We start from the raw sequence: 25,484 nt of genomic DNA on the forward strand, positions 1-25,484 counted from the left end.
GACTAGCCCAGTGTACTCCAACCTCAGTCTTGGCGATCTGTGAGGCAAAATTGCGTATCATTGGCTGAGTAGGTGGTAAGCCTCTATCTGTTAGTCGATTGATATAGGCGATTAGGGCCTGCTCCTGCTGTGGGTGGAGGAGCTGCCGTTTTTGGCCACCTATCGCGCGTGAGGCGTGTAGGCCTTGGTGTCTTCGGGTAAGCGTAGATCGAACAACACTATATTTTTTGCAATATCTGTATACGAAAAAGGCTCATCAGGTCCTAGGGCATTAATAGCTGCAAGCGCAGCCTCAATATTAGCCATGGTGGTGGGGATACGACGCGTTGAGGTTGAGGTGGTTGTAAGGCGCGCGCGCACTTTGTGGTCGCGCGCACTTTGTGGTGGGGCTAGTTAACCCGCATTACGTAAAGCTGTTTATCACTCTAGCAAATAAACTGTCCAAATTTCAAGACCATGTATGATGACAAACAGAAACCCTCAAGATATTTCTCTCCCATCCAACTCTATCAGAACGCTAACATGCAAACATTCCAACTGAAAGACACAAAGTCCTTAAAGAAAAAACAAGCATTGAACTCGTGCCATCTCGCTCACACGTCGCATGTCTACGACCTAACAAATCCCATATCGGATCTGACACTTCAATCTCAACAAGCATTTAGTATCCCTGACCTCTCCTTCCAGCCATCACTTCATCCCTCCTTTCTCTCAACCTCTCCGACCAACCCTCCTTTTATCCCCTCCTACCGACTAGGACTCCAAGCATCTGCATCCCCCCATTTATCCAAGACCAATCCCGCACTACCAGGGTTACGATACCCAGCCTCCAATTGCTTCTCGTAGCTCACACGTCGCAGCCTCTCCGTCTCCCTCGGCGTCATGCGAAGATAGACCTCGACGCCTACGACGTGCAGAAAGAGGCATACCCAGAGCTAACCCACCTCATTGTCAGTCACATATGAAAAGTAGCCACACATCCTAGCAATCGAAATAAAATAAAAAGGGCAACTCACCATCGTTCCGAACGAAAGCACATAGCTCGCGCCCAGCTGCTCCAGCTGTCCCGGCGTCTCAGCCGCCTTGACCACAACGCGCTTCCAGCGGTCCAAGTCTCCATTTGGCAAAAAGCACCCTGGATAAGTCTGACTTGGAAACGGCAAATCGTAGTTCTTGTACAGAAACCCAATCTCGTCGCACATCCACACAGCCCAGTAGTTGCCGAGGCGGGTAGTAATCTGGCTGGCACCGAGGTTGATGAGGCGCGCTGAAATCGTAACGCCCATGTAGAACATGGTGCGCAGCATCCAAGCGCGGTGCTGGTCGACCTGCTTGCAGCGGATGTTCCACCAGGCGAGTACTATACCGATAGTCGTCGAGATACCCATGAGCGTCTCGACGGCGTGGCTCGTCGTGCGGTTCCCGCCGGCCTTGTGCCGGATGACGACGAAAGCCGCGGCGTTGCTGATGAGACAGAGGAGTAAGACGACATACCCGTTTACGCGGTGGAACATGAGGAACTTGTGGCGCAGCACCGGCGTGAACTGAAGTACCATGAGTATGCCTGCGGGCAAGATACACGCCAGATGGATCAGCATCCCGTAGCGGTAGGCGCCCGCGTGGAAATAGTACCAGTACCCCGGGACGAGAGCAAAGCTGTGCTTGAAATGGCCGTCGTAGTCGAGGTCTTTGAGGCGCGACAGTGAGAAGCCGAGCATGCCTCCGGCGAAAATCACCCCTGTTCACATTACTCTATCAGTCACTGCTCTTCTCTCTCTTCTTCGGCAGTATCTGCGGAATCGTAGGACTGCAAGGGGTCGGCACTTACACAGCGGGAAATTATACCCCCGGTTGAACCCAAAGAAGCCATATACCCGCCGATACCTAGCGGCATGTCCGCTGGTACCTCGCCCATTCTCCTTGCTGGCTTGGCTAGCTGTGCTCGTTGCAACGCTACCATCCTGCGTCGAACAACCCGCTGCTGCTTCTTCTTTCGACATTGTCTCGACGGGAGACGCGCAGCGTACGCTTCAAAGCACGATTCAATCCACGGCAGTAAAACAATAAGAGCACCGAGAAGCTGGTCGAGCGTCCTGGATAGCGTGAAGTCGACGATCGACATTGTCGTAGGACAAAACTCAATTGCAAGAAGAGAAACTGGTATTTATACACGAGATATGCGGGCGAGCACATGTGACCAGCGCTTTTTCCTCGCTACCAAGCAGGATTCCAAGCTCGACAAAAGTGGAGTCTCCGTAGTGGTCCTCGGAGCCTCCAAGCAAAAAGCCCACGGAGCTTGTTTCTCAGCGTACATTGCTGTCGTTCGGGTTCTTGGTATACTCTGTATGCGAGCTAATGCACATGCACGACATGCATGTCCCGTGTATGTGTGGGTGGATGACATTCCGGCATATACTGACCCCTATGAGAGTACAAAACCCAACTTGCCCCCGGACTCCGATCATCCCCCCACGCAAGTGTTCCAGAAGTCCATTGCGCACTAGCATGCATGCATAGGCTGGCCATGTGGCAGGTGCATTTGGGGGATCGAAGATCTGAAGCCAGTGGGTTACATATCCCTCCCTTTAGTTGCATATGCATGTAGCTTCGGTACCTGCGGAGAGGACTGAATGGAGACCCTTGCAGGCGTGTGTATATGCGGGCTTTTTGGATTCTCGCCAAGACCCCGAGAATTCAATGCAGGTGTGACTGCATATCGAGGTTACTGGTCTAGGGGTGCTGGGGGGAGGAAGCTATGGGCGGAGTTTGCGGCTGGTTTGCGTTAGGGGCTGAGTGGAATGAGTGGCTTGGATATGCACATCTCGCCAATTTTGATGCTCCGAAAAACTTGGAGATGGGAAAATAATGGTTCAGCTACAGTTGCAAAAAGTGATGTTGCTGGTTTCGCGCGTAGTTTGTGTATGGTTATCGCGCAAAGTAAGTCGTTGGTGGCTCACGTGATGCCGCATCAACTACGTCTGTAATCGACAATGACGTTGAGATGCGGTTTTGAATAAAATAAGTTCCGCGGCTAGGTATCTACTTATTTGTCTTTCCTTCTGCGAATCGAGTTCCGCTGCCTCGAGATTAATCATGGCGCGAAATCGTCCTTTTCTTCGCCACTCAACTTCAGCCAATCTTGTAGTCTTGGTTGCCAAGCCAACTGCATGTAGTAGATAAGATCAACCATCTGAAAACGTTAGCTAGAAAGTTTCAACCTAAAACTCCGCAGCACATGGTAATATGGAAATCCCTAGTTTGTAAAGAATGTTTATAATTGTTCTATATCCAAGACATGTAGTCCTAAAAAGCGCGACCCACCTAATACCCAAAGCAGCATAGATCTGCGCAATGCCACTGTAAGGAGAAAAAAATACCTAACACCCAACACTTGCCTTCGAAATCAACCACGAACGGCTTCGTAAGAGAAAAGAGGAAATACTGCTCAAGAAATGCGCTTGCTACCATTACTTTGTGTTCTTGTAAACACTGTCTTCATAACCGTATATCGAGGCATCCAATTAAGCCATAGCTGCGACTTGCCCACCGCCTACTTTGCGGAACTGTGTAGGAATTAGTATGAAATCAATATGTATGAGGGAACGATGGAACTTACACCAAGGAAGGGGGAGAGAAGCGCTGTGATACCAGCTGACAGGATGATCATAATGTAAACATTGCTCATCGCATCGACAATAGCGACCACAAGCTTGGCCTGGATGTCTTCGGAGAAGCTCTGCCACTCGGTGCCACTGGCTCCAGCAAGGATGACGCGCGGGTCTCCGCTGAAGTCTGCGGGCAAGAGAGGGGCAGTGTATTTGGCTCCCATGTTCTGGAAGATGCTGCCGCTAAGCGAGGGAAAGAAGGTAATGCCCAGGCACTGGACAAGACTGATGACACCAATGGCGTTGAAGATGTCCTTAGGCTCGACAATGTCGGAGACACAGCCAAAGGCGGTGATCATGAAGCAACCCCCGCCAATACCGAGCAGTACGCTGTATCCGTAGATGGCAGAGACGCTGGTGTCGACTGCGACCGTGTACATGAGAGCGCCTCCCACGACCGCCAGGACAGAACCTACTAGGAACCATGGCATGTAGTAGCCCCATTTGGACATGAAGAAACCGTTGAGAATGGCAACGGTGGAGATCATGAAGACAAAGGGCAGGAGCTTGATGGCGGCATCCACGGGCGACTCACCCCGGGCGAACTGGAAGTATAGTGGGAGGTAGTAGATGGGGATGTATACGGCCGAGGCGGCGGAGAATGTGGCGACTTGCAAGATGCCCAGCTTGAGGTTTCGAAGCATGTGGCTGGGGTAAAGTCGGTTTTCCTTCTCGACGAAGGGGTAGAACTTGTGCGTCAAGATGAAGGCGATGGCGAGCACGACGACAAAGACCCAGAGGATAATCATGCTGTGGGACTCCCACTCGAACAGAGTACCGCCGTAGGTAATGGCCATGAAGAAGGACACGCACCAGCCAGTCCAGATACCCAGTCCGAGCCAGTCAATCTTGCCCAGACGCTCTTTGGCGGTCTGGCCCTTGGCAAAGTCGATAGAAGGCAAGATGAACACTAGGATGGGTCCGGCAATCGCGAAGATCAAGAGGTTAATGTAGAAGCCCCATCGCCATCCGAGGGTGCTTTCTGCGAATCCACCGCCGACCTAAACACGTCGAGTTAGCCATGCACATGCAATGCAGCCAGCCGCGGGAGAAAAACTTACGATTGGGCCCATGACGGTGCCGATTCCCCACGTGGGGGAGATGAGAGCAATGTAGAGGGGGCGTTCCTTGGGGGTCGTCACGACGCTGAAAAAGGTCAAAGAGCCGACATAGATGCCGCAGCCACCAACACCTGCAATCATGCGCCCGACGATCAGGGAGTCCATGGTAGGAGCGGCACCGGAAATGGCGCTGCCAACCTCGAAGCAGACGACATAGCCAAAGTAGAGCCATTTGATGTCAAAGATTCCGTACATCTTGGACTGGATGAGCACTAATGCAGTTGCAGGGAGCGCATAGGCGGTGGCAAGCCACGGGAACTTTTGGAAATCTCCGAGAGACGCAATGATGTTTGGTTGGATGTCTGCTACCACGGTCGTGTCGAGGGCGTACAGGAAGACGCATGACAGAATAGCACCAACGGTCAAGACCCACTTGATGCCGTGGATCTCGCGCTTGTACTCTGGTCCTGCATCTTCGGTTTCGGCATCTTCCGGTGGCTTTTCAGCAAGGATGACGGGGCTCTCGGAACGTCTTGAGGTTGATGATCCTTCTTTGCAGTCACCCAGGCTGCCGGTAAGGGTGGATGCTGTTTCCTTGTCGCTCATTGTGAAGGTTTTAGTGTAGTAAAGTTTGGAAAAGACTATCTCTCAAAAAGAAAGCGTGAAGGGGAATTCTTAAACAGTGTTGTGATGTCGGCTTTTGAGCTTATGTGTTTGTTCTTCTTTGGGAAGTGGAGTGAGTGGGTGATGGAGTTCATGACAGTGAGGCTGTTTGCTTTATATCTATCTCGAACTAGCAAACATAGGCATGGGTGTCTGCCGAAATCACGTTCCGTTATTGGTAAGGTAGAATGGCTAGTGACTCTGCTACGAGCCAACACGAAGCGGCAGTGGTGAAATCGCGCCAAGACATGCAGGTGGGTGACCAGTGTCAGGAGCATAAAAGGGTCCCGCCAAGATGTGTATGCAATTGGAAGACAGTAGGTATGAAAGGACAGTCAGCCGATAGCTGGAAGAGGTGATCGACGGATAGCCTTGTTATTGGATTTCTCTCTTGGTGACAAGTGGATACCGACACTCAGGTACAGCCAGGCTCAGGGCCGCCAGCAGCCAGCAGGATCCCGCCTACAAACAAGCATGAGTGGCTGAATAATGCTCCTGAGGCCCATATCCGCTTGTTGTCGCGCGGATGTGGTTCTCGAATGGAGTTTCAAGAACATTATTCAGCGGTGGCAGAAGATGGACCAATGCCGTGGTAGCAAAGTCCGGCCACGCTAATGCAGCTGGCTGACCATGACGGCCCGCTACGAAACGCACGAGGGGCCGCTATTGGCCGAGGCTGCCATCCCTGTTCCTGCATGGTTTCGAGATTGCCTATTGGTCAGTAGCACGGAGCGCTAACAGCCCGGCATGTCTTGGCACGCTAATCATGCAATAGGCTGACAGTGGGGCGAGTCCCATTCTCCGCATCTTGCACGCTAGCTATGCCAGAGGCTGACCGTTGCCATCTGCGCAAAGTAGAGGTATCTGCATGTCGCCGCCTCTGCCTGAGAATGGGGAATCGTTCGCATTTTACACCTCTACAAAACGGCTTCTTGGCGTGATCTGCAAAACCCGATGGTCGGAAGAATGCCATCTCGTCGCTATCGGAGAGCTTTCTCTTGCCCATTCTGGTCTCCGACTCGGGGAAAGCATCAACACCTGTTTACACCGAGAAGGCGAATCTTGATGCTTTGGAGAGTTGGGACCGAGCAGCAACATGGAGATGGAGGTATTTAATGAGGTGCCATGCGCAGGTATTCTTTCGACATCGCAACATCAACAAGATCGTCTGATAATTCAAAGTCATCCGTTCAACAAAGAACAATCGCTGGCACTTCTTTACAACCAAAACAACCAGCTCCACGAATTTCAGCTGTATAATCCGACAAAATGAGTCCCACTCTTGCAGGAGCCTCTTTGCTCTCGGTCAAAAACTGGGTTGCTGTCGGTGAGTGGCGACAAAGATATCTTTGCCCAAACCCTCCTCTGCTAACTCATTCATTCAACTAGTCACTGGTGGAGGCACCGGAATCGGTCTGAGTACGACCTCGCCATTTAAATCACTTGTACCCCACTGCCGCGGCATCACCCACGCCGCCAAACGCCACGCAACCAATCGGAATCATTGGCCTGCTAACGTTTTTATGAAGTGTACGCACAAGCCTTGGCCGCAAACGGAGCCAAAGTTTACATCACCGGACGACGTCAAGAAGTCTTGGAAAAAAGTGCCAGCGTCCACGGATCTGCAGACAAGATTGGCTCTTCTGGGGGTCAAATCGTCCCTCTTGTTATGGATGTGACCAACAAGGACAGCATCAAGGGTGCTGTCGACCACATCGCTGAGAATGACGGCTATGTTAACGTGTAGGTTCAATTCTGCTTGTGGGAATGCTACTGGGTGAAGCAGCATCGCTGTTCAATGAAAGGAAATCGGCTAGAATGAGCTAATCACATCACTAGACTTGTTAACAACGCCGGTGTGTGGACGACAAAGCCCGAGGCGGGTCCTGAAGATGGCCCCGAGAAGTTTGGCAGCTCCATGTTTGACCAGTCTATTGATCTTTGGCAGCAAGGTACTTCTTCGCCAGCTCCAGTATGATACGGCACGTACCACCCGATACTGACTATTATTCCAGCTTTCCTCGTCAATGCTACCTCCATCTACTTTGTTACAGCAGCTTTTGTGCCACTGCTGGCAAAGTCCGTCTCCAGCCCCATTGGCAAAATGGGCAGCGTAATCAACACCACCTCCAACAGCGGTCAGCTTAGAATGTAAGTTTCTCATCTGTATGTGCGACCTGGCAAATATACTAACAACTTGAAGGTCCGAGGGCTCGCAGCTGGCCTACAATGTAATTCGATACCACCAACCCTTCAACTTCATGCATTAGAACTTACAATACTATTAGGTTAGCAAGGCTGCTTCTGTGCAGATGACCCGCCAACTGGCCTTTGACTTTAGCCACGACAACATCAAGATCCGCGTCAACGGCATTGCACCAGGTACTTCCAAACTACATCCACCATCACCAATCCTGTGTTCGAGAAAGTACAAAATAGCTAACAATGATTTTGCCAGGCTGGTTCCCCTCGGAAATGACTACTGGAGGTTCAGACGACAACAACGAGAGCGCCTCGCAGGAAGACACCGCGTTCCAGAAGGAGATGAGCGACATTGGTGCCCGTGTGCCTCCTGGTCGCATGGGCAAGTCGGAGGACTTGGCAAGCGTAGGTTTTAGACAGTCCCCCAAAACACCATTTTGCTTACTGACTGTTCTTGCCAATAGGGTCTTCTCATGCTGGCTACGAACGACTACATCTGGGGCATGAATCTGGTGATTGACGGTGGCATCTTGCAGAGCGTGGCTGGAAACATCTAATGTCTTGGATTTCTTATGTACGGGATGCGGATTTACGGTTTCTATGGCCTATGTGGGATGGAGCGTTATTGTTGTCAGTTCTGTGTTTTTTTTCTTTTCCTATCGCTTAATTTGAGAATAGATTCAGTTATTTTTTTAAGCATTTCATACCATGGTGATAAGCATCAGTGCCGAGCATCTAGAGATTTGCAAACCAGGTTCGTTTTTTTTCCACGTGGTGATCATCAGAGACCATGTGGATTCGCACTAATGTACTCTGATAAACAAGCTTTGGGTAATGACATGGCGTGGGAGGCCGAGCCAAGCTGATATCAAGTGTGTCTGGGATGCAGTGGGGTGGCGATCGCGCCAAGTTGGAGTGGAGGTTCCAGTATGCTAGGCGAGTTGCGGACTTGTGGAGTGTGGCTAGTAGTATAGTGGGGAAACTGGAGAAGGGTTCTAGGGCTGGACGTGTATTGGATCTAGCGGCATCCTTGTGGAGTTCTACAGAACCTATCAAGATTAGTGCCAGCTGGGTCTGGTCGTTCGCACTAGCACTACTACTGCTACCCATAAGAGCATCAATGATTGCATTTGGCTTAAATAGTCTCTTGTAAGTAATACACGAGTCCAAGACTATTGTATACTCATTCAAGTCCTTACTGCAGGCAAGTGAGTAATTGTTAAGGCCAAAATAACACACTCTTACAAAGACCACAATTGACATGTTCATTAAGTCGTATCTAGATAGAACATGGACTGTTGCTGAAAAGAGCCCTATGGATATTGAATCTCCGAAATACTTGCAAACAAGGCTGAGTCATGACTCGCCTAACATTGTAGGGGGGCTGGATAACATGTTACCCAACTCGTATTGCAGGAAGAGTCGATTGGTTATTACCCCTGCTGGTTACTGTCGTAACACCATTGACTTTACTAATATAGATACAAAGTATCCTATTTATTGGTGGCTTGTGAGGGCGTGTCTCAGCTCTTGTCAAGGCTGGGTGGGGGCAGCCTGGTTACGCGCCGTGGCTGCAGTCTCGCTCGGGTACACGGTAAATCTCCTTAAACCCATGGGAACATAGCGCTATTCTTTCAATCTTCATCGCACATGGCGCACCATGGCCTCGACATCGCTCTCCGAGGTTATCAAAGCATATTACGACATCGTGAAGGATGGCATCGCGGCGTTCCAAGCCTTCGATGCGCTTTACTCAGGCACTCACACCAATCGCATTGAGTTCTACAAGGCAGGCAACGATCTGAGGAAACAGGCTAAGGCTTTGAAAAAAGATTACAAGAAGGCCTCGGAACTATCTCACAATGTGTGGGCAACTATGCTAGCACGAGGGCCACTGCTTGTTCCCGAAATTCACCAACACGTAAGCAACATTGCCTTGAACTGCTATACTAGCATTACCAGAGTCACTGGTCTCACAAAACAACTCAAAACTGCGCCTGCATCAATTGAATCATCCAGCGTTGGTGCATGGTCGAAAGAGCTACAGCGACAAATTGAAAACTTGAATGCTGTTAAATTTGTCCTTGAACATGCTAGGTAATCACCTCCAATACCTTACACTAAGTTCATCAACTCATACTCGTAGGGATACTCCTAAATCGCGACGGGAAAAGTTCCGAGAACAACTGCTACAACTTCCAAAACTCGAATACGCGTCAGATGCGATTCAAACTGGATTCAATACATACGAAGAGGTCGCTGGACCATCCTTGGCTCCCCAGCAACCGGAGATATCTGCACCCAATTCCAGGTGGGTCTCAAGAAAGGAATGGTCTAGGAAACTCACCAGCGCGGCAGCCAGCAATAGCGTGAAGCTCATGGAACATTGTATTGCTAAAGGAGCAGACATCAACCACCAATCACGCTCCAAGACGCCCAAGAATAAAGGAATGGCCGCGATTCATGTGGCTGCTGACCACGGCCACTTCCAGGCTCTGGAGATGCTCGTCACCCACGGAGCAGACATAAACGCAATCACACCCAGGCGGTACACCGCATTGCACATAGCTGCCCGGAATGAACACTCCAGATTGGTACAGTATCTGATTAAAAGCAAAGCCGATCTCAACGCAAAAGACGAATCGGGACAGACACCATTGATGGGATCCAGCCCAGCTATACATATCATCCTCCTCAAGGCCGGAGCAGATCCAAATATTCCTGGGTACGACGTTAACACCGCTCTTCACTACGCTTGCTATTATGGATGGGTCGACGTTGTCCAGCAACTTATAGCTTGTGGCGCCGACGTCAACGCCTGCAACAAGAACGAGCAGACACCACTGTGGCTCACCTGTACAGACTCCAGCGCGTCTCTCATCCACGCCATCGAAATAGCCAAGATACTCCTCGCTGCATCAGCATCATCCAACGCCATTTCCAAAATCGGTGCTCGGTCTCCATTCCACGAAGCCATCCGAACAAAAAGGTTCCAGCTTGTAGCGTTGCTTCTCGAGAACTGCGCAGACGTCATGTTACCAGCCGCAAACAACTATTTTCCGCTTCACATGGCGGCTACGCTTCCGGAGACAGATATCCTGGAATTACTGATACCGTGTTATGAAAACATTGATATCCGCGGTACCGCGCACGACAACACTGCTTTCCTGCAAGCAATCATCGCAGGCCAGAAGGACAATTCAAAAATGCTGCTTGCCCACGGAGCGAGCCTGAAGCAGCGCACTGGGAAAGGCGCTCTCGCGCTGCAGGGCCCACTTCACCACGCATTCCAGTCCGGAAACGCAGATCTGGTAAAATGGCTAATCGACGAGTACCGGACCGCCAATCTCACAATACGCGAAGTCGATAGCGAGGAGAGATACCCCATACACTGTGCTTCTACACCCGAAGTCGTGGACTGCTGGGTGAATGCTGGAGGAATGCTCAAAGTAAGGGATAAACAGGGCAACACCCCATTACATGCACTTGTCACACACGCAAACATCAATGTTGTAAAACGACTGGTGGAACACGAGGCCAATGTCAAGAAGAAGAATAAGGCAGGGCTGCTGCCGATCGAACAGCTGTGTCTCGACGAAAAGGCCTGGTTATCTGGCACTTCGGATGGGTCGTGTGAATCGGACAAGGTTCGATTGGAGGTGCTGCAGTTTCTTCAGGGGTTCATGTGAAATACACGGAAATGCAGAGAGCTGGTTGATCGGTGGGCGAATGTCGAGCTGCGAGAACAGATGGAGCGGTGTTTTCCTCGTGCAGGGCTGCTGTCGAAAGGTGTTGAGTACGCTGGTTCTTTGGTGCCAGTTTGAGAAGACTTTTGCTCGATTTGGACATTGTGATGGTGTTCCATCGGCGTTATGGTCCTACTACCACGCTACTCGATGATTGTGGCTGCTTTGTTTCTTAGACGTAGCTTGTTTACTGTTGCGAAAGAACAGCTGTGTGTTTAAAAGATGACTCGATTAAGCAATTGATTGCATTCTATTCTTCTAAGCGATATTGACTTTTACAAGAAATCTTAGGCCTGCTCTACCCTAAGAACACAGAAACTCCAACATATATATCACACAAAGTATCTATAGTACTTCGGTCTCTAGAATATTGAGTTCCTCAAACTCTCCAGTATTTCAATCCGTCTCCGTTTCATGTTCATATCATCGTACCGTACATCCCCACACAAGCCAGTAGCTTGCAGCACCGGGGCTGAAACTTGCGCTGAATTGAGCGCGGTGATAGGCTATGTGTGTCCACAAGCGGCCCATGGATGATAATAGTCGGAAATGCTCCTCGTCGGCTGAGGACTCGGCTCAGTTACATCTCCAGCCCGCGACTTACATATCAGGGTGGAACATCACCCAAATCAAACTCGTCCCTAGTACTGTTGAAATCACGGTGCGCCTTCGCTTCGGCGTCTTGAATCTCTTTCGACCATTCACTGGAGAAGGCGTACTGTCGCTGTTGTATTGTAGCCAGTTTGGGCTTCAACGTCGTTTAGAACAGTCCAGATTCGCGCTTTTCGTGAGATTCCATGGATATGTTTACCAGCTGTATCACAGTGTGGTCAGTCTCAAGTACAGACTGGAAGCCAATGAACTCGTTGCAGTGACATAGTACGTACCATAGAATAATCCATAAGTGGAGAACACCATCAAAGAGGGAGGGAATTCCGAAATTGCTATATCAGCAACTTTCATGGCCTGCTCCTGGATCAGAGGGATGTAGGCCTCATCCTGCAGTACTGGTTCTGCGTAAAGCAAGATGTGTATGAGGTGGTAACCTAGCAAAATCAGCACATGTCAAGCAATTGTCATGGAGAGAACCAAACGTACAAAACGCCGCGCCAGCAGCGGCAGCGACTGGGAAATATACTTTACGGAAACCATCTTCATCGTTCTCGCCGTATGGAATTCCAACAAAAGTCTCGGAGAGACCTCTTCGCCACAGTTCAATTTCATGCAGCAATTCTTGCCGTTGTATTCTGCCAGCTTCTGTGTTGCCGTCCGGTCCAAAGACAAGGTTGATAACTCTTGCCGATATCCAAAGGACATGGTTTCCGAGCACATCCTCTCTCGTCTCGCCTTCCTCCCAGGAGACTTCCCATTCGGCAGGATCAAATATCAATGGCTGCTCATTTGCCATGGCAACGACGAGTTCATGGCGAACGTAAATCCAGAAGTTGGCGACATCAGTTCCCGTCGACTGTGCAGTGATCCGTCGGGCTTTGACGAGGCACGTAAGGCCTCGAAAGTGTTTTCGATAATCTTCTGACCGCAGCGCCTCGTGAAGCTCATAGCTCAACAGCAGCAGACTTGCCGTCAACACATGTTCCTGTGATGTCATATTGAGAGCATCAATCAATAGACGTAATGCCTCGCCGTAATGCCTCACGGCACAAAGTTTCCACGACGGTTTATTGCTAGAATTTGAGAGTGCTAAATGGTTGGCTGTGAATGCACACACACAGTGGAACAGCAGTGGAGATGTTAGGGCAAGCTGCGGAATCTTGAGCTGGTAGGTAGAACCGTGGTCGAAGACGTCCATCCAGGTGGCAACGGTGCGTACATATGTCTGCAATAGAAAAGCGCCTTCTGAGGTTAGTCGTACTTTTGGTTTTGGATGATCTTTTCCGACTGATGCAGCAGGCGATAGTCTATTTGCTGGTATGTAGCTCTGAGGTGACGGTAGATCCTCGGAGAGGTCCAGATCATTCATCCTTAGCTTGAAAACGTCCACAAGCAATGGCGCATCGCTATTCACCTCGTCGGCTGATGAATTATTGTTTAGAGTGCTCCATGTGTTTTTCTCTCGTCGCTCGCACTTGAGTTGAAGGCGTTCACAGTTTCCACAAACAGGCTTTTTTTCGTCGCAACTGGTATGCCTCCGCTTGCACGTGATACTGGTTGAGTCAAATTAGCTGATTGACATGGATACAGCATAATACGCAACGAACCAGCCTTATCGTCATTAGTCTGCCCGGACAATACTTTGACTTTGATGATGCATACCAGTTCTGCTTCGTGGCCCACCTCTTCGCTTTTTCTTGAGCCCAGTATCGCCGGGCATCTTCACCACTAACGGCTCCAAACTTGGACTTATAATACTAGAGCAAAAAGAAAAGGGTGTTGGGGAGTTGATGTTACTTTCGGTAGAGTGCGGAGTTCGGGAGCAGTGCCTAGTAACCTGCATGGACGCGCAATGACCCAGGACGCGCAATGACCCACCCCACCAAACTCAACACCTACACAAAATACCTCATAACTCCACCAATATGGACCCGATTCAGGAAGCGATTGAAGAAATCGAATCGCGCGAACTAGGCGCATCTTTCAGCTATCGCCAAGTTGCAAAAAGGTTTGGCATTAGCTATCGTACGCTCGCTCGAAGACACCAAGGCAAAACTCAGCCTCGCGCGCTCGCCCACCTCTCTATCCACCCACAACGCGAAAAGGAGCTTGTACAGTACATCGAATCCCTCACTAAGAGGCGTACACCACCTTCGCGTCCAATAATACGCCATCTTGCGTCATCCTTGCTTAGTAGAGACGTTTCAGAACGCTGGGTTTCTAGGTTCCTCTGCAGAAACTCCTCTCATCTCATCTCTCGCTGGCAGAGTCCTATGGACCAGAAGCGTCACAAGGCTAATTCAGCAACCAAGTATAGGTTGTACTTTAAGCTGTTACACAATAAGATAAAGGAGTACAATATACAGCCCTCTCACATCTTCAATATAGATAAAAAGGGCTTCTTACTTGGAATCCTTAGAAGGTCTAAAAGGATCTTTAGTAAGAGGCAATATAAAAGAGGAGGAGTTGTTTCAAGCCTACAAGATGGCTCTAGAGAGTGGATTACAGTCCTAGCCTGTATCTGCTCAGATGGTACACCTCTTTCTCCATCTCTCATCTTTTAGTCAGATGCTGGAGCTCTAAAATCAGCCTAGGTAGAGGCTATTAATCCAAACAAGCACTTAGTCTTTGTTACCTCATTGCCCTCTAGATGGACTAACAATGATATAGGCCTAGCTTGGCTTAAAGAGGTCTTTGAAAGAGAGACTGCACGCTACGCTCGAACTGGGTACCGGTTACTCATTGTTGATGGCCACTCATCTCATGTAACCATAGATTTTCTAGATTATTGCAACAGCCATAGGATTCTAGTTGCTGTATATCCTCCTCATTCGACCCATAGGCTTCAGCCTCTTAACGTTAGGATGTTTGGGCCTCTAGCGTCAGCCTACTCAAAGGAGTTGTCAAACTTCCTCTATTAGAGCCATGGAATCCTTCCTCTAGCAAAAGGAGACTTCTTTAAGCTCTTTTAGAGGGCTTGGGGTACAGCTTTTAGAAAGGAGACTATTATAAGCTCCTTTAAGGCAACTAGCATTAACCCACTAAATGCTAAGGTTATTCTCCAAAAGTTCCAACAAGAGGCCTCTAGTTCAGATGAAAGCTCTTCTTCTGTCCTTAGTAGAGATGATTGGCTCAAAATTAAGTCTATTATACGCCAGGAGGTGAAGGATTTTAATAATAAGGAGGTAAAAAAGCTTCGCCGAAGCCTCCATCACCTCTCAGCTCAAAATAGTATACTCAAAGGAGAAAACCAGGGCTTAAGGGAGGCTCTAAAGGTCAAAAAGAGACACCAAAAGAAGAGCTATACGCTTCAACTCAATAGGCCTGAGGAGTACCATGGAGGAGCTGTCTTTTGGTCTCCTAAGAAGGTTCGCCAAGCCAAGGAGGATGAGATGGAACGACAACAAGAACAACAGCAATTACAACTCCAGAAAGCTGAGAGATCTGAGTTAAGGAGACAAGCTCAATTTTACAAGCTTCAAATAGCCCAGGAGAAGCGTGTTGAGAGAGAGAGGCTCAAGGAGGTGAGAGAGAAGGAGAGAGCCGCCAAGGTGGCTCAAAAGGAGGCTCAAAAGGCAGCCCGGGAGGCTGAAAAAGCTATACAATTATCCCAAAGGGGTAAGCGCAAAGCCTCACAAGGCTCCTCTCAAAAGCAGAAGCGTCAGAAACGTGTTGTTGTTGATTCATCTCATGTACAAGCTGAGGTGGCTGCACTAGCCGTCCCAACTCGGACCACCCGCCACGGCCGCACCACCAAGCTACCAAGTAGATACAAGTAGCCTATCATGATCGCAATGCTATAATTACTACAACACCATGAAATCTCGTGATAATAGCGACTGTGGGTGGCTGTACAGCCTCATCTTTTGCAATAGGTTTTTTGGTGGGGTGGGTCATTGCGCGTCCTGGGTCATTGCGCGTCCATGCAGGTTACATGTTTGGATTAAGTAGCCGAGCCATCGCGTGTTCACGTGCAATACACTGTTTTTGTATCCATCCGGCATATTACAGTACTGCATCGAAAGTTTCGCCCCAGCCTTGTCGATTCCCACCAAGAATCGTGATTACTCACTGGAATATACTCGTTTAGTCGCAGTATTTATCTCTAATCACTCTTTACGTAACTAAGAACATTAAATATAAGAGATAAATATATGAGAATATCATTCATTGCATATTACATGCAGAGAGAATATTGTGAGTCCAAAAGCAAAATACAGTTTTGTAGACAGAATAGCTCCAAAAAAAAACTCAAAAAATCACCAGAATTAGGATTTTAACATGGGAATTGGGAGGAGATCGAGATCGAGATCGAGATCTCTAAGATCGTACTGCTAATTCTGTATACTGTAATGTTCTCTAAGGATGACTGGAGTGCGGTGAGCATGACTTTAATACCTGGGGCTTTGATCACGTATTTTTCTGTAATAGGACTAGACTAAACTATATGATACGATTGGAAAAGTAGCTGTGCGGTGAAGGGAGTTAGGCCTGCGACCATGAAGGAAATCAGATGATATTGGCCGCTACCGTATTCACAGACCATTCAAGTGCAGCTAGAATAGGCGTTCTCTGCGCATATTACATTTCAACGCATTGTTCGTATGTTGCTCTTACAGAAACATATACCCACTAAACGCCTTGGAACCTGTCAAGTCAGTAAATGGGAAATCGAGTCTGCTCCGAGAAACATGTACCTACCAGCATGACAAGAAATCGCCATGGCTTGATCTCGAAATAACAGGCTTTCCCCAGTCATATGTAACGGAACATATTGTTTCGCACGCTCCTCTTCATAGACGCGGGCTTCCCATCTTCATATTCGACACCAGCTGCTCCTCCCTCGCTGTCATGCGCTTGCAACTTTGCCATGAGCTCGGCATCAAGCTCCGCTTGCGTCTTCTTCCTGGGTTTCAACTCTTCAGAAGACTTTTCATCTGGCTTTTGAGAGTCGCCACTGGCCGGGTTCGAGGACTTGGAGCTTGAGTCTGAGTAATTCCTGGTGGAGCAGAGCATTGTCCTGCTTGAGGCACGTAAATAGTGTGTGGTAGGAGAAAGAAAGGAGATTCGGTGGTGAAGTTGTCGTAAAAGCGCCATCTTCAGGGGGATGGACGGCTGTCAATGGAGTGAACTGGCAGCAATATGAGGATAATCGTGCTTTTACGTCACTGTGACCGCGTCCACCATGAGCACATGAAGCACGGGACGGAAGCGTATTCAAATGATATGAACCTATAGCCAGCCCGTATCTCACGGAGCGTGCAAGTTTCTACTACCGCCATTGCCTTTACAAAATTATTGATTTCTTGCTTACCCAAACGTCGTGTTGCTCGTCCGGCGCAGATGCTGGGTTTTGCCAAGACGCTAGTGTCTGCAGCCCTTTGAACTTTGAGATGCTCGCGGTCGCATTCGACTGCGCGCGCCATCCCACCATTTTTCCCCAAAGCCATCCAACATGGTCGTCACGTCTTCCTGGTCGAACGTCGAGGACGAGGTGCTGAAGGCTGCCATTAGTAAATACGGCTTGAACCAGTGGTCCCGATGCGCATCTCTGCTTGCGAAGAAGAGCGCGAAGCAATGCAAGGTACGCGCCTTTACACTGGAGCCTGGTTGTTTCTGGATACTAACGCTGGACAGTCAAGATGGCAAGAATGGCTGGATCCGTCGATTCGCAAGACGGAATGGGACCGCGAGTCGGACGAGAAGCTCTTGACCATGGCCAAACTCCTGCCAACCCAATGGCGAACGATTGCGCCCATCGTCGGACGAACAGCCACACAGTGCCTTGAGCGATACCAAAAGCTACTCGACGAACAAGAGGCGCGCGAGTCTGGCGATCTGGGACTGGCGGGTCCAGACGGCGGAGAGTCCGCTGCTCCCTCTGCAGAGGATGTCCGACGGCTGCGGCCCGGCGAAGTGGATGCCTATGCCGAGAGTCGCCCTGCCAGGCCAGACGCTGTGGATCTAGAGGATGAAGACAAGGAAATGTTATCGTATGCATCCCACACCCATTTGACGACCACAACTAACTGATAATAACAGAGAGGCGCGTGCGCGTTTGTCCAACGTCAGCGGCAAGAAGGCCAAACGAAAGGCCCGTGAACGACAACTCGAGGAATCAAGAAGGCTGGCGTTGCTCCAGAAGCGACGAGAGCTCAAGGCAGCTGGCATAAACATCAAGATTACCCCGAAGAAAGGCAACCACATCGACTACAACGCCGACGTCCCGCTCGAGAAGGAAGTTCCCGCTGGCTTCTTCGACACGACGGAAGAAATTGACCGCAATGAACGACAACGAGAGGCATTCGACCCACGGAAGCAGCAACTTGCGAACAAGAGGAAGATGGAGGCGCAGGAAGACGGCGGAGGCGAGAGAAAGAAGAAGAAGGACGACAAGGCGGGAGGTCTGGCTGCGTCGTATGCAAAGGCTGCGCAGATGCAGAGAATACGCGAGGCGGAGCAGAGCAGCAAGCGACGCGCGCTGGTGTTACCAGCTCCCCAGGTTGGAGAGGCCGAGCTTGAGGATATTGTCAAGATGGGAGCCACTGGCCAGCGCGCAATTTCTGCAGGCAGTGGCGACAACGCTGCAACTCAAGGCTTGATTGGAGACTATTCGAGCATTGTTGGCAACACACCAATCCGAACCCCAATGGCGCCCAAGGAGGAAGATTACGTCGCAAACGAGATACGAAACGCTCGAATGCGGACCGAGACGCAGTCGGCTCTGCTCGGCGGAGACAATCCAGATCTCATCGAAGAACAAGCGCCTACTTCACTATCTGGGCCCTCTTCACGGCATCAGATTGTAACCCCGAACCCGATGGCAACGCCCTTCCGGCAAGCCAATGGTGGCGCAGGAGCTACACCGATGCGAGGACCTGGGGCCACGCCCATGCGAACACCGCGAGACACACTGCGCTTAAACGGGGAGGAAGACGGCATGCAGCTGGTTGGCCAGACACCTCGCGATATAAGGCTGAGAGAGCAGGCGAAGCGTCAAGACCTGAAGAGCAAACTTGCTTCGCTGCCAAAACCCAAAGAAGAGAGTTGGGAGTTTGAGTTGCCAGAGGAGCAGGCTGAGCCGATGGAAGTGGAAGTCAGCGAGGAAGACGCGGCTGAGCGGGATCGGAGAGCTCGCGAAGCTCGCGAAGCCCAAGAAGCGGCAGAATTCGGGCGGCAGACTCAAGTTGTGCAAAGGTTCCTCCCGCGACCATCACTCATCGACATTGACGCCATGATGAAGCGTGCACTCGACCTATCTGATCCGGTAGAGCGCGAGGTCGAAACGGAGATGGCCAAGCTCATTGCAAACGACGTCAAGAAGTTTGGCAATGGTCGCGTCACCGGCACGGCACAACGACTCGAGTCCATGTCCGACGATGCCCTCCGAAATGCAAAGATGGAGCTTGCTCTCGAGCTTGCCTTGGCTACAGACAAGGAAAAGAAGGCCTTTTGCTCTGATGTCAACGCCTCGTGGACCACACTCCACGGTTCGACCATCCTTCCCGGCATCGCAGGCTACGAAGAAGACGAGATTGACGAGCACCAACTCATGGTCGAAGCCTTTGACAGAGCCCAAGAAGCCATCATCGATGCTGCTGAGCGCGCAAACAAGATTGAAAAGCGTCTTACCACACACCACGCGGGATACGTCAAGCGCTCTGCTCTACTAAGAGAGAAGATTGGCGGTGCTTTCGCAGCGCTCGAAAAGGCAAGAGACAATCTCAACACGGCGCGCACAGCTCAGTACAACGAGCAGACTGCTATAGAACTCAGATTGGAGAGGCTGCGCGACGAAGTGCAGTTTGTCACCAAGCGAGAGAGAGAGGCGCAGGACTTGTATAGGAGGCGCAAGGAGGAACTGGACAACTTGCAGGTGCCTGTTAATGGCGCACATTAGTTTGGCTATCTTAGCTGATTGTATTATTTCTATGAGTATATCACTTGAGTCGTTGCGATTGCATTTGGATGGCGTTTTTGTTCGATAGTTCCGCATGAGCTGTGGAAGGAAAATACTAGGTAAACTGCAATTCTGAAACGCATAACCAATGACAAACTAAACCTTTCCATTCGTGTTACTTAGATTGTTATGTCGTGTCGTGAAAACATAGAAACTATGCTTGTTAATAAGTAGATCCCTCTCATACCCTAGACGAATATCCTAGTACAACACGCATCATATCAATCTATCAGACACACACACACACACACACACACACATTTTTTTCCCTGCAAAGCACTAAGCTTCATCAACGTCATGGACCCAGATTTCAGAGTTTACAGGACAACGCCATAGCTCGGCCCACATCACGCTACCTCAGCTCAGCTTGGTCTGTCGCAGAAGGCCAAGGGGAGGGGGAACACATGATGATGAAGTACGAAGTGGTAAGTAGCGAATACGCATGCTTGAAAAGTCGTTGAAAGGGAAAAAGAAAGAAACTGGGAGTAGTATGGAGTTGTGAAGTACAACATCATCATTCGTATCTCTCTCTCTCTCTCTTCACACGATGCAGCCTCTCTCATACTTCTCACTTTCTCTATTCCTAACTTCCATATCGAGTTGTACGTATGGACTCGACTTGCATATGTGCCCATCCATGGTATGTACCATGCACGTGGACTTGACGTATCACCTCTCCATCCATCCCTCCATGTCAAAACTAGCCAGCCAGCATAAAACCCAGTAAAAGCGAAAAAAAACGCGTGCAAAACACCTTAGTGAATTTTTTTTGAATCTTCATTCGATAGTATCGCCATCGTGTAGAAGACCTGAAGAAAGACATATATATATATATTTTCCTTCGCAGTACACAGATATCCCAGCTCTATCTAGTTCAAGCACAAATAAAAAAAATAAACAAAGGATGCGTTGGCGATTTAGTAGGGTTTAGATGTGATTTCGTATGTGGATCTCTCGCTGTTGATATAGGTATAGGTACTTGGAGGGGATGTATATGTGGTGGGATGGTTATGTAGATTATACATGCATACAACGGACGTATACAAAGAGAGGGAGAGAGAGAGAGAGAGTAGGGTTTTTTTTAAAAGGGTATCTTTTTTTTTTCTATTCGTACGTGGAAAAAGGTTGTAGAGGGGAATCGATAATGGAAAAATGAGAAGGAGAAGAAGAAGAAGAAGAAGAAGAAGAAGAAAAATACACTCAGACACATATAAACAAACCAGAATAAAATTTCTCTCATACATGATTTCCATCCATCTATCTATCCATATCCATATCCATATCCATATCCATCTACATACATGACAACACTCGATACTTGGATACGGGGATACTTGACAACTAAATACATAGCGAATACTTTGGAGTGATTTGAATGCGAAAGCGAAAGCGAAAGGTGGAGTACTGAAATAAAATTGGAAAAAAAAAGAAGAAGAGGGGGGGGGAGGGGGGTAGGAAGTATGTGTGTATTACATGATATAGAGAGAGAGAGAGAGAGAGAAAGAGGGAAAAGAATGAGACATAGCATGGCATGGCATGTCCAAGGCAGCCCCAAAACAACAAGCATATCGATCTACGTCGAGTAAAGTGTAAGTAAACCCGTTAAAAAAAAGAGGAGGGGGGGGGAGAGAATCGACTCGCCACCAGCCTTTCTTGAAAAGTAGACGAAGAGAGAAAAAAAAACAACACATGCACACCATAGATATGCAAACGGTAACGGTAACGAATACTACATACGCCTCAGTCTTCCCCCCGACCAAAGATGCCATGTCCAATGATGACCCCGTGTCACACGTACGCACATTCCCATTTATTTTTTTGGCGCGAGAAAATAGAAGAAGAAGAAGAAGAAGAAGAAGAAGAAGAGTGGGAAAAAAGAAGAAGAAGAAAGGAGGAGGAGGATAAAGAAACAAGGATAAAATACCCAAACAACATGACTACTCCACACGACCCAGTACAATCTTGCTACTCTCAGTATGCTTATTCACAGCACCTGCACCCGCACCACCGGCAGCAGCAGCAGCAGCACCACGAAATCGATCGGGCGCGGGACTCGATTTCTTGACTGGAGGATCGAGAATGGTAGGGCTGGATAGCGGGGGTTCCAGGCTCTTGATGGGCGGGAAAACAGGCGTGTCGGACATGTTGTGGTGGTGACGCGAGGACGAGTGCATGGAAAGCGGTCGTCGTATGTCATCGTGTTTCGAGGGCGCGGGGATGGGGTCGGGCAGCATTTGGGCGGGCATTTGGGATGAGGGCGAAGGGGCGATGCGGAGGGGTGCGGGGGCCGGCGAGGACATTGTTGCTGGGAGGGGTGCGGGGGAGCTGTGTTTTATTGGGGAGAAGGAGGGGCGGTGGGCGGAGGAAGGGGGAAAGGACGAGTGTGGGCTGTTGAAGTTGAAGCTTGGGGGGAGGCCGTTGGAGGGCCGGGGCGAGGCGGCGGGCGAGTGTTTGATTGGGGAGCCGCCTGGGCCTGCTGCGGAGGTGGGACGGCTGAAGCTGCGGGCGTAGGGTGCGGGCTGTGAGGGGCCAAAGGGGTTGGAGCTAAAGGGATTGGAGCCGCTGAATGAGTTGCCGTTTTGCTGGCCATGTGTCACGTGTGGAGAGCCCTTTGTGGGACTGCTGGGTATCCGTTGGAGATTGTAGGGGGGAGGTGACGATGCAGGAGAGGCGCGAGACCGTATTGGCGAAGACATGCTGCCGTTGGCACCCTGGGTGGGCGATCCGTAGGCTGCCTCGGATCTTTGAATGCCAGGCGGTCCAAGGGCTTGACCTCGTGGGGATAGGCTTGGGCCGTCTACCCAGGGCTGTGCAGCGTGCATGTTTGGTTGGTAGGCCTGTGGAGCAGATTGTTGTGGAGCCGGTATTTGGATCGAGTTGAGGCCGGGGGATGCAGCACCGTTTGCTTGTACCTGGCCGTTGGAGGCTGGCGATTGTGATGTGAGGCGCAACTTGAGAGAAGGTTTTGGCTGCTCTGCTTCTGCCTGCTTGCGTTTGCACGATGTACAGACAAAGACAAACTTGGGATTCTCGGCCTGCTCCTCGGCGATTTCGTGGCACTTCATATGCTGCCAGACATTGCACTTTTCGCACGATATTTGGGGCGTGTCGTCGTTCTGCAGAGATTAGCACTCGTCGGCAGCATGGGCGTGGAAACATACCAGGTTTGAACCGTACTTGCCGCACTTTTCACAGTCAAAGAACCAATCCTCTTCTTCGTTGAGCTTCTTGAGATCGCTCTCATGCTTCTTCATCATGGCCTTGAGGTGCCGCTCGGATAACCTTGCGCTGTTTGAAGCCAGCTTCTGCTCGTTCTCCTGTAGTTTGCGCAGTTCCTCTTCCTTGAGAATTTTAGCCGTCTCTCGCTCCTTGAGCCGCTGCTCGCGTGTCATTCTGCGGGAATCGTGTGCTTCCTCGAGCTTCTTCTGCCTCTCCTGCTCCGCCTTGGCCATGGCCAACTCCTCCTGTCTCTTTCGCTCTGCTGCCTCGGCCTCCTCCATCTCCTTTTGCTTCTCGAGACGCGACGATATCCGCGACGAGCGTTTCGCCATGGCGAGTTTCTGCATGTTTTCCAGTTCCTTCATCTTGCGAGCCTGCTTCTTGGCCTGCTCTTCGGCTAAACTTTCCATGACTGGGAGAACGTCCTCTTGCAGCCGTTTGCACAGTATTTTTTCGTTTGGATCGCGACTCTTGCGGATGCTGTTGACGTACTCGTGATAATCTTCCAGTGTAACGCACACGCATTCCCATGTTCTGCCCCCGAGGCCGTCATCCATGTCTTGGGGTTGTTCGCTTGCGACTTGCTCTTCTTCGGCGTCGTCGTCAGGCTCAGGCGTGGCCATCTTCTGCCGCTTGCTGGATCGTGAGCCTCTCGACTTGTTTGGCTTGGGCTTGGATTTGGTCTTGGGCGGTTGGGGAGGAGGCGGATCTGTCATTCGGTACAGGCGGTTGTCGTCGAGCACGTAGATTGTCCTCTCCTGCGAGTCCCAGCCTGTTGGCTCCATGCGCTAGGGCGGCCATTAGTCACAGCACAGAGTTGGGCAAGGGTGATGCTTACCCAGAGCGTCTGCTCGTTGTCTGTCGCAGCCATCCTCTCTCTTATCGAGTTTGGGTTGTTGAGCGTCCACAGGGATAATTGCTGCAGCACGCGTATCTTTGTGAAGACGTCAAAGTCGTTGAATTTGAGGGGCTCCTCGGCCTCGCCAAAGGGGTTTCGGGCAGGCGCTTTCGCAACATACTGTCGGCGGGCGTATTCATCGAAAATATCGAGTCTGGCATGGGGTTAGTGGCGGTGCGCCGTGCGCAATGGGCGAGACATACGTAAGGCCCTTGTGGGAGGACACGTGCTTGAGCAGCGCCAGGCCAATGTGAGCGAGTTTCTCCGAGGATTGCGGCTTGAGACACTCCGACTCGAGTTCCTATGCGACTGTCAGCAGACGCTCTGGTGAGGCCAGGCAGGCGCAGTGCGGGCGACATGGGGCGCAAGAGCCATGTACCTCCATGTCAAAGTCCTTTTCGATCTTGACGGCGTCGCCAAACAGGCTGATGTACTGGGCCAGATTGGCAAACTGCCACATGTTGCGCAGGCGCTGCAGGGTGCTCGGCTGCTGGCCATCAGGCTCGACGTCCATTTCGTCGGCGGCGCGTTTTCGAGACGGCATGGCTGCGGTGCCTCGCGTGCGGCGACGCGTGCGACTGGAGAGCGGGTCGGGGGCGCGGGCAGGCGGCGGGCAGGCGGTAGAGATGGTTGGTAGGGATGGGGGCTCGGGGTGGTGGTGGGCGTGGGCGTGGGCGGTCGTCGGTCGTCGCGTGGTCAGGGCGGTGATGTGAGTGCGGCTCTGCCTCTTTGGTGTACAGAGAGCGAAGTCGCGCGACGGGAAGGGAAAAGGCGCCTTGCCGCTTTGGGCTCTCCCGCGGATCTCAGGTTTAGGGGAGCGCTTGTGGGCTGCCGCCTCTGCTCGCGCCACGGGACATGGGACAAGTGCCGGGCGCGCGCCGTCTGGGTCGCTGTGTGCTCCGCTCCATATCGCCCGTGTGCCTCTCCGACGCCTACACCTGCATGTACTACACGATGGGTGAGGGCTTGCTACGTGGGATTGGCATGCTGGCCGGGGCAGTGGGCGAGGGCTGGGCGGCGAGTGTGTCAGAAACTAGCTGCAGGCGCTGAGACGCGTCCAAACCGGCGCTCGCTGCGTGGGTGTTTGGCGGGCTGGCTGTCAATCTGTCAAGGCCGAGGCCGTGCAGCGACACTGAGTGCATCGAGGACTCGGGCTCGGAGGAGGATGCATCAGCGCGGAGTTGGGCGCGCTCGCTGGGGAGTGTTTTGTGCGGGTGCGGACAGGCCAGGGCGCAATCATGCAGGGTCGCAACGGCGGATCAGCGAATGTCGGGCGCAACAGGCCAGGGCGGTGGGGGGGGGGGAGGTATGTGTGTGCGTGCGTGTGTGTGTCGAGGGAGGGGGCGCACGAATCCAAGGGCGCCTTGAGGGGAGGCGTGGGAAAGTTGATGAGTAGTCGTGGTCAGCGAGCGGGATGGCGCCCGCAGGCCAGAGGGCGCCACGCTGCATGGGGCCTAG

The 25,484-nt window shown here is 51.0% G+C and overlaps 9 protein-coding genes across 9 annotated transcripts; 4 read left to right on the forward strand and 5 right to left on the reverse strand.

The window, feature by feature from the left end:
* Positions 1 to 746: 746 nt before the first annotated feature.
* On the reverse strand, positions 747 to 1,960 carry SETTUDRAFT_156997 (uncharacterized protein; the record flags this gene model as incomplete). Its single annotated transcript, XM_008032254.1, has 4 exons — positions 747 to 935; positions 1,017 to 1,738; positions 1,829 to 1,919; positions 1,958 to 1,960. The coding sequence occupies 4 exons, from the start codon at positions 1,958 to 1,960 to the stop codon at positions 747 to 749; spliced, it is 1,005 nt and encodes a 334-aa protein (XP_008030445.1).
* A 1,561-nt stretch (positions 1,961 to 3,521) lies between these two features.
* On the reverse strand, positions 3,522 to 5,332 carry SETTUDRAFT_156998 (uncharacterized protein; the record flags this gene model as incomplete). Its single annotated transcript, XM_008032255.1, has 3 exons — positions 3,522 to 3,563; positions 3,617 to 4,666; positions 4,727 to 5,332. The coding sequence occupies 3 exons, from the start codon at positions 5,330 to 5,332 to the stop codon at positions 3,522 to 3,524; spliced, it is 1,698 nt and encodes a 565-aa protein (XP_008030446.1).
* Positions 5,333 to 6,658: 1,326 nt separating this feature from the next.
* Positions 6,659 to 8,148, forward strand: SETTUDRAFT_34893 (uncharacterized protein; the record flags this gene model as incomplete). Its single annotated transcript, XM_008031934.1, has 9 exons — positions 6,659 to 6,716; positions 6,779 to 6,919; positions 6,949 to 7,132; positions 7,229 to 7,341; positions 7,405 to 7,540; positions 7,593 to 7,620; positions 7,678 to 7,771; positions 7,848 to 7,996; positions 8,056 to 8,148. The coding sequence occupies 9 exons, from the start codon at positions 6,659 to 6,661 to the stop codon at positions 8,146 to 8,148; spliced, it is 996 nt and encodes a 331-aa protein (XP_008030125.1).
* A 1,893-nt stretch (positions 8,149 to 10,041) lies between these two features.
* SETTUDRAFT_97390 (uncharacterized protein) lies at positions 10,042 to 10,407 on the forward strand (the record flags this gene model as incomplete). Its single annotated transcript, XM_008032256.1, has 1 exon — positions 10,042 to 10,407. A coding segment is annotated over one exon (366 nt), but the record flags the coding sequence as incomplete, so codon positions are not given.
* A 390-nt stretch (positions 10,408 to 10,797) lies between these two features.
* On the forward strand, positions 10,798 to 11,280 carry SETTUDRAFT_97985 (uncharacterized protein; the record flags this gene model as incomplete). The annotated part of the gene is made up of 1 exon (XM_008032257.1): positions 10,798 to 11,280. The coding sequence occupies one exon, from the start codon at positions 10,798 to 10,800 to the stop codon at positions 11,278 to 11,280; it is 483 nt and encodes a 160-aa protein (XP_008030448.1).
* A 758-nt stretch (positions 11,281 to 12,038) lies between these two features.
* Positions 12,039 to 13,669, reverse strand: SETTUDRAFT_98039 (uncharacterized protein; the record flags this gene model as incomplete). Its single annotated transcript, XM_008032258.1, has 5 exons — positions 12,039 to 12,151; positions 12,225 to 12,383; positions 12,427 to 12,892; positions 13,142 to 13,371; positions 13,597 to 13,669. The coding sequence occupies 5 exons, from the start codon at positions 13,667 to 13,669 to the stop codon at positions 12,039 to 12,041; spliced, it is 1,041 nt and encodes a 346-aa protein (XP_008030449.1).
* A 3,035-nt stretch (positions 13,670 to 16,704) lies between these two features.
* SETTUDRAFT_63199 (uncharacterized protein) lies at positions 16,705 to 16,881 on the reverse strand (the record flags this gene model as incomplete). Its single annotated transcript, XM_008031989.2, has 1 exon — positions 16,705 to 16,881. A coding segment is annotated over one exon (177 nt), but the record flags the coding sequence as incomplete, so codon positions are not given.
* Positions 16,882 to 17,398: 517 nt separating this feature from the next.
* On the forward strand, positions 17,399 to 19,977 carry SETTUDRAFT_165605 (uncharacterized protein). Its single transcript, XM_008032259.1, has 3 exons — positions 17,399 to 17,533; positions 17,587 to 17,942; positions 17,992 to 19,977. Exons 1-3 carry the CDS (start codon positions 17,405 to 17,407, stop codon positions 19,847 to 19,849), a joined length of 2,343 nt encoding a protein of 780 aa, XP_008030450.1. The 5' UTR covers positions 17,399 to 17,404; the 3' UTR covers positions 19,850 to 19,977.
* Positions 19,978 to 21,846: 1,869 nt separating this feature from the next.
* On the reverse strand, positions 21,847 to 24,570 carry SETTUDRAFT_173857 (uncharacterized protein; the record flags this gene model as incomplete). The annotated part of the gene is made up of 6 exons (XM_008032260.1): positions 21,847 to 21,902; positions 21,939 to 23,025; positions 23,071 to 23,916; positions 23,967 to 24,180; positions 24,230 to 24,327; positions 24,406 to 24,570. 6 exons carry the CDS (start codon positions 24,568 to 24,570, stop codon positions 21,847 to 21,849), a joined length of 2,466 nt encoding a protein of 821 aa, XP_008030451.1.
* Positions 24,571 to 25,484: the final 914 nt, after the last annotated feature.

Source organism: Exserohilum turcica, assembly GCF_000359705.1.
Source record: "Exserohilum turcica Et28A unplaced genomic scaffold SETTUscaffold_7, whole genome shotgun sequence".
In the NCBI taxonomy this organism is placed as follows: Eukaryota; Fungi; Ascomycota; class Dothideomycetes; order Pleosporales; family Pleosporaceae; genus Exserohilum; species Exserohilum turcicum.

What these genes read in the sequence shown, in the direction of transcription:
- SETTUDRAFT_165605 (XM_008032259.1), top strand. Translation starts at nt 17,405, where the DNA reads ATGGTCGTCACGTCTTCCTGGTCGAACGTCGAGGACGAGGTGCTGAAG. An exon ending in AGAGCGCGAAGCAATGCAAG is followed by an intron (nt 17,534 to 17,586) that starts GTACGCGCCTTT and finishes AACGCTGGACAG; the next exon opens with TCAAGATGGCAAGAATGGCT. An exon ending in GAAGACAAGGAAATGTTATC is followed by an intron (nt 17,943 to 17,991) that starts GTATGCATCCCA and finishes TGATAATAACAG; the next exon opens with AGAGGCGCGTGCGCGTTTGT.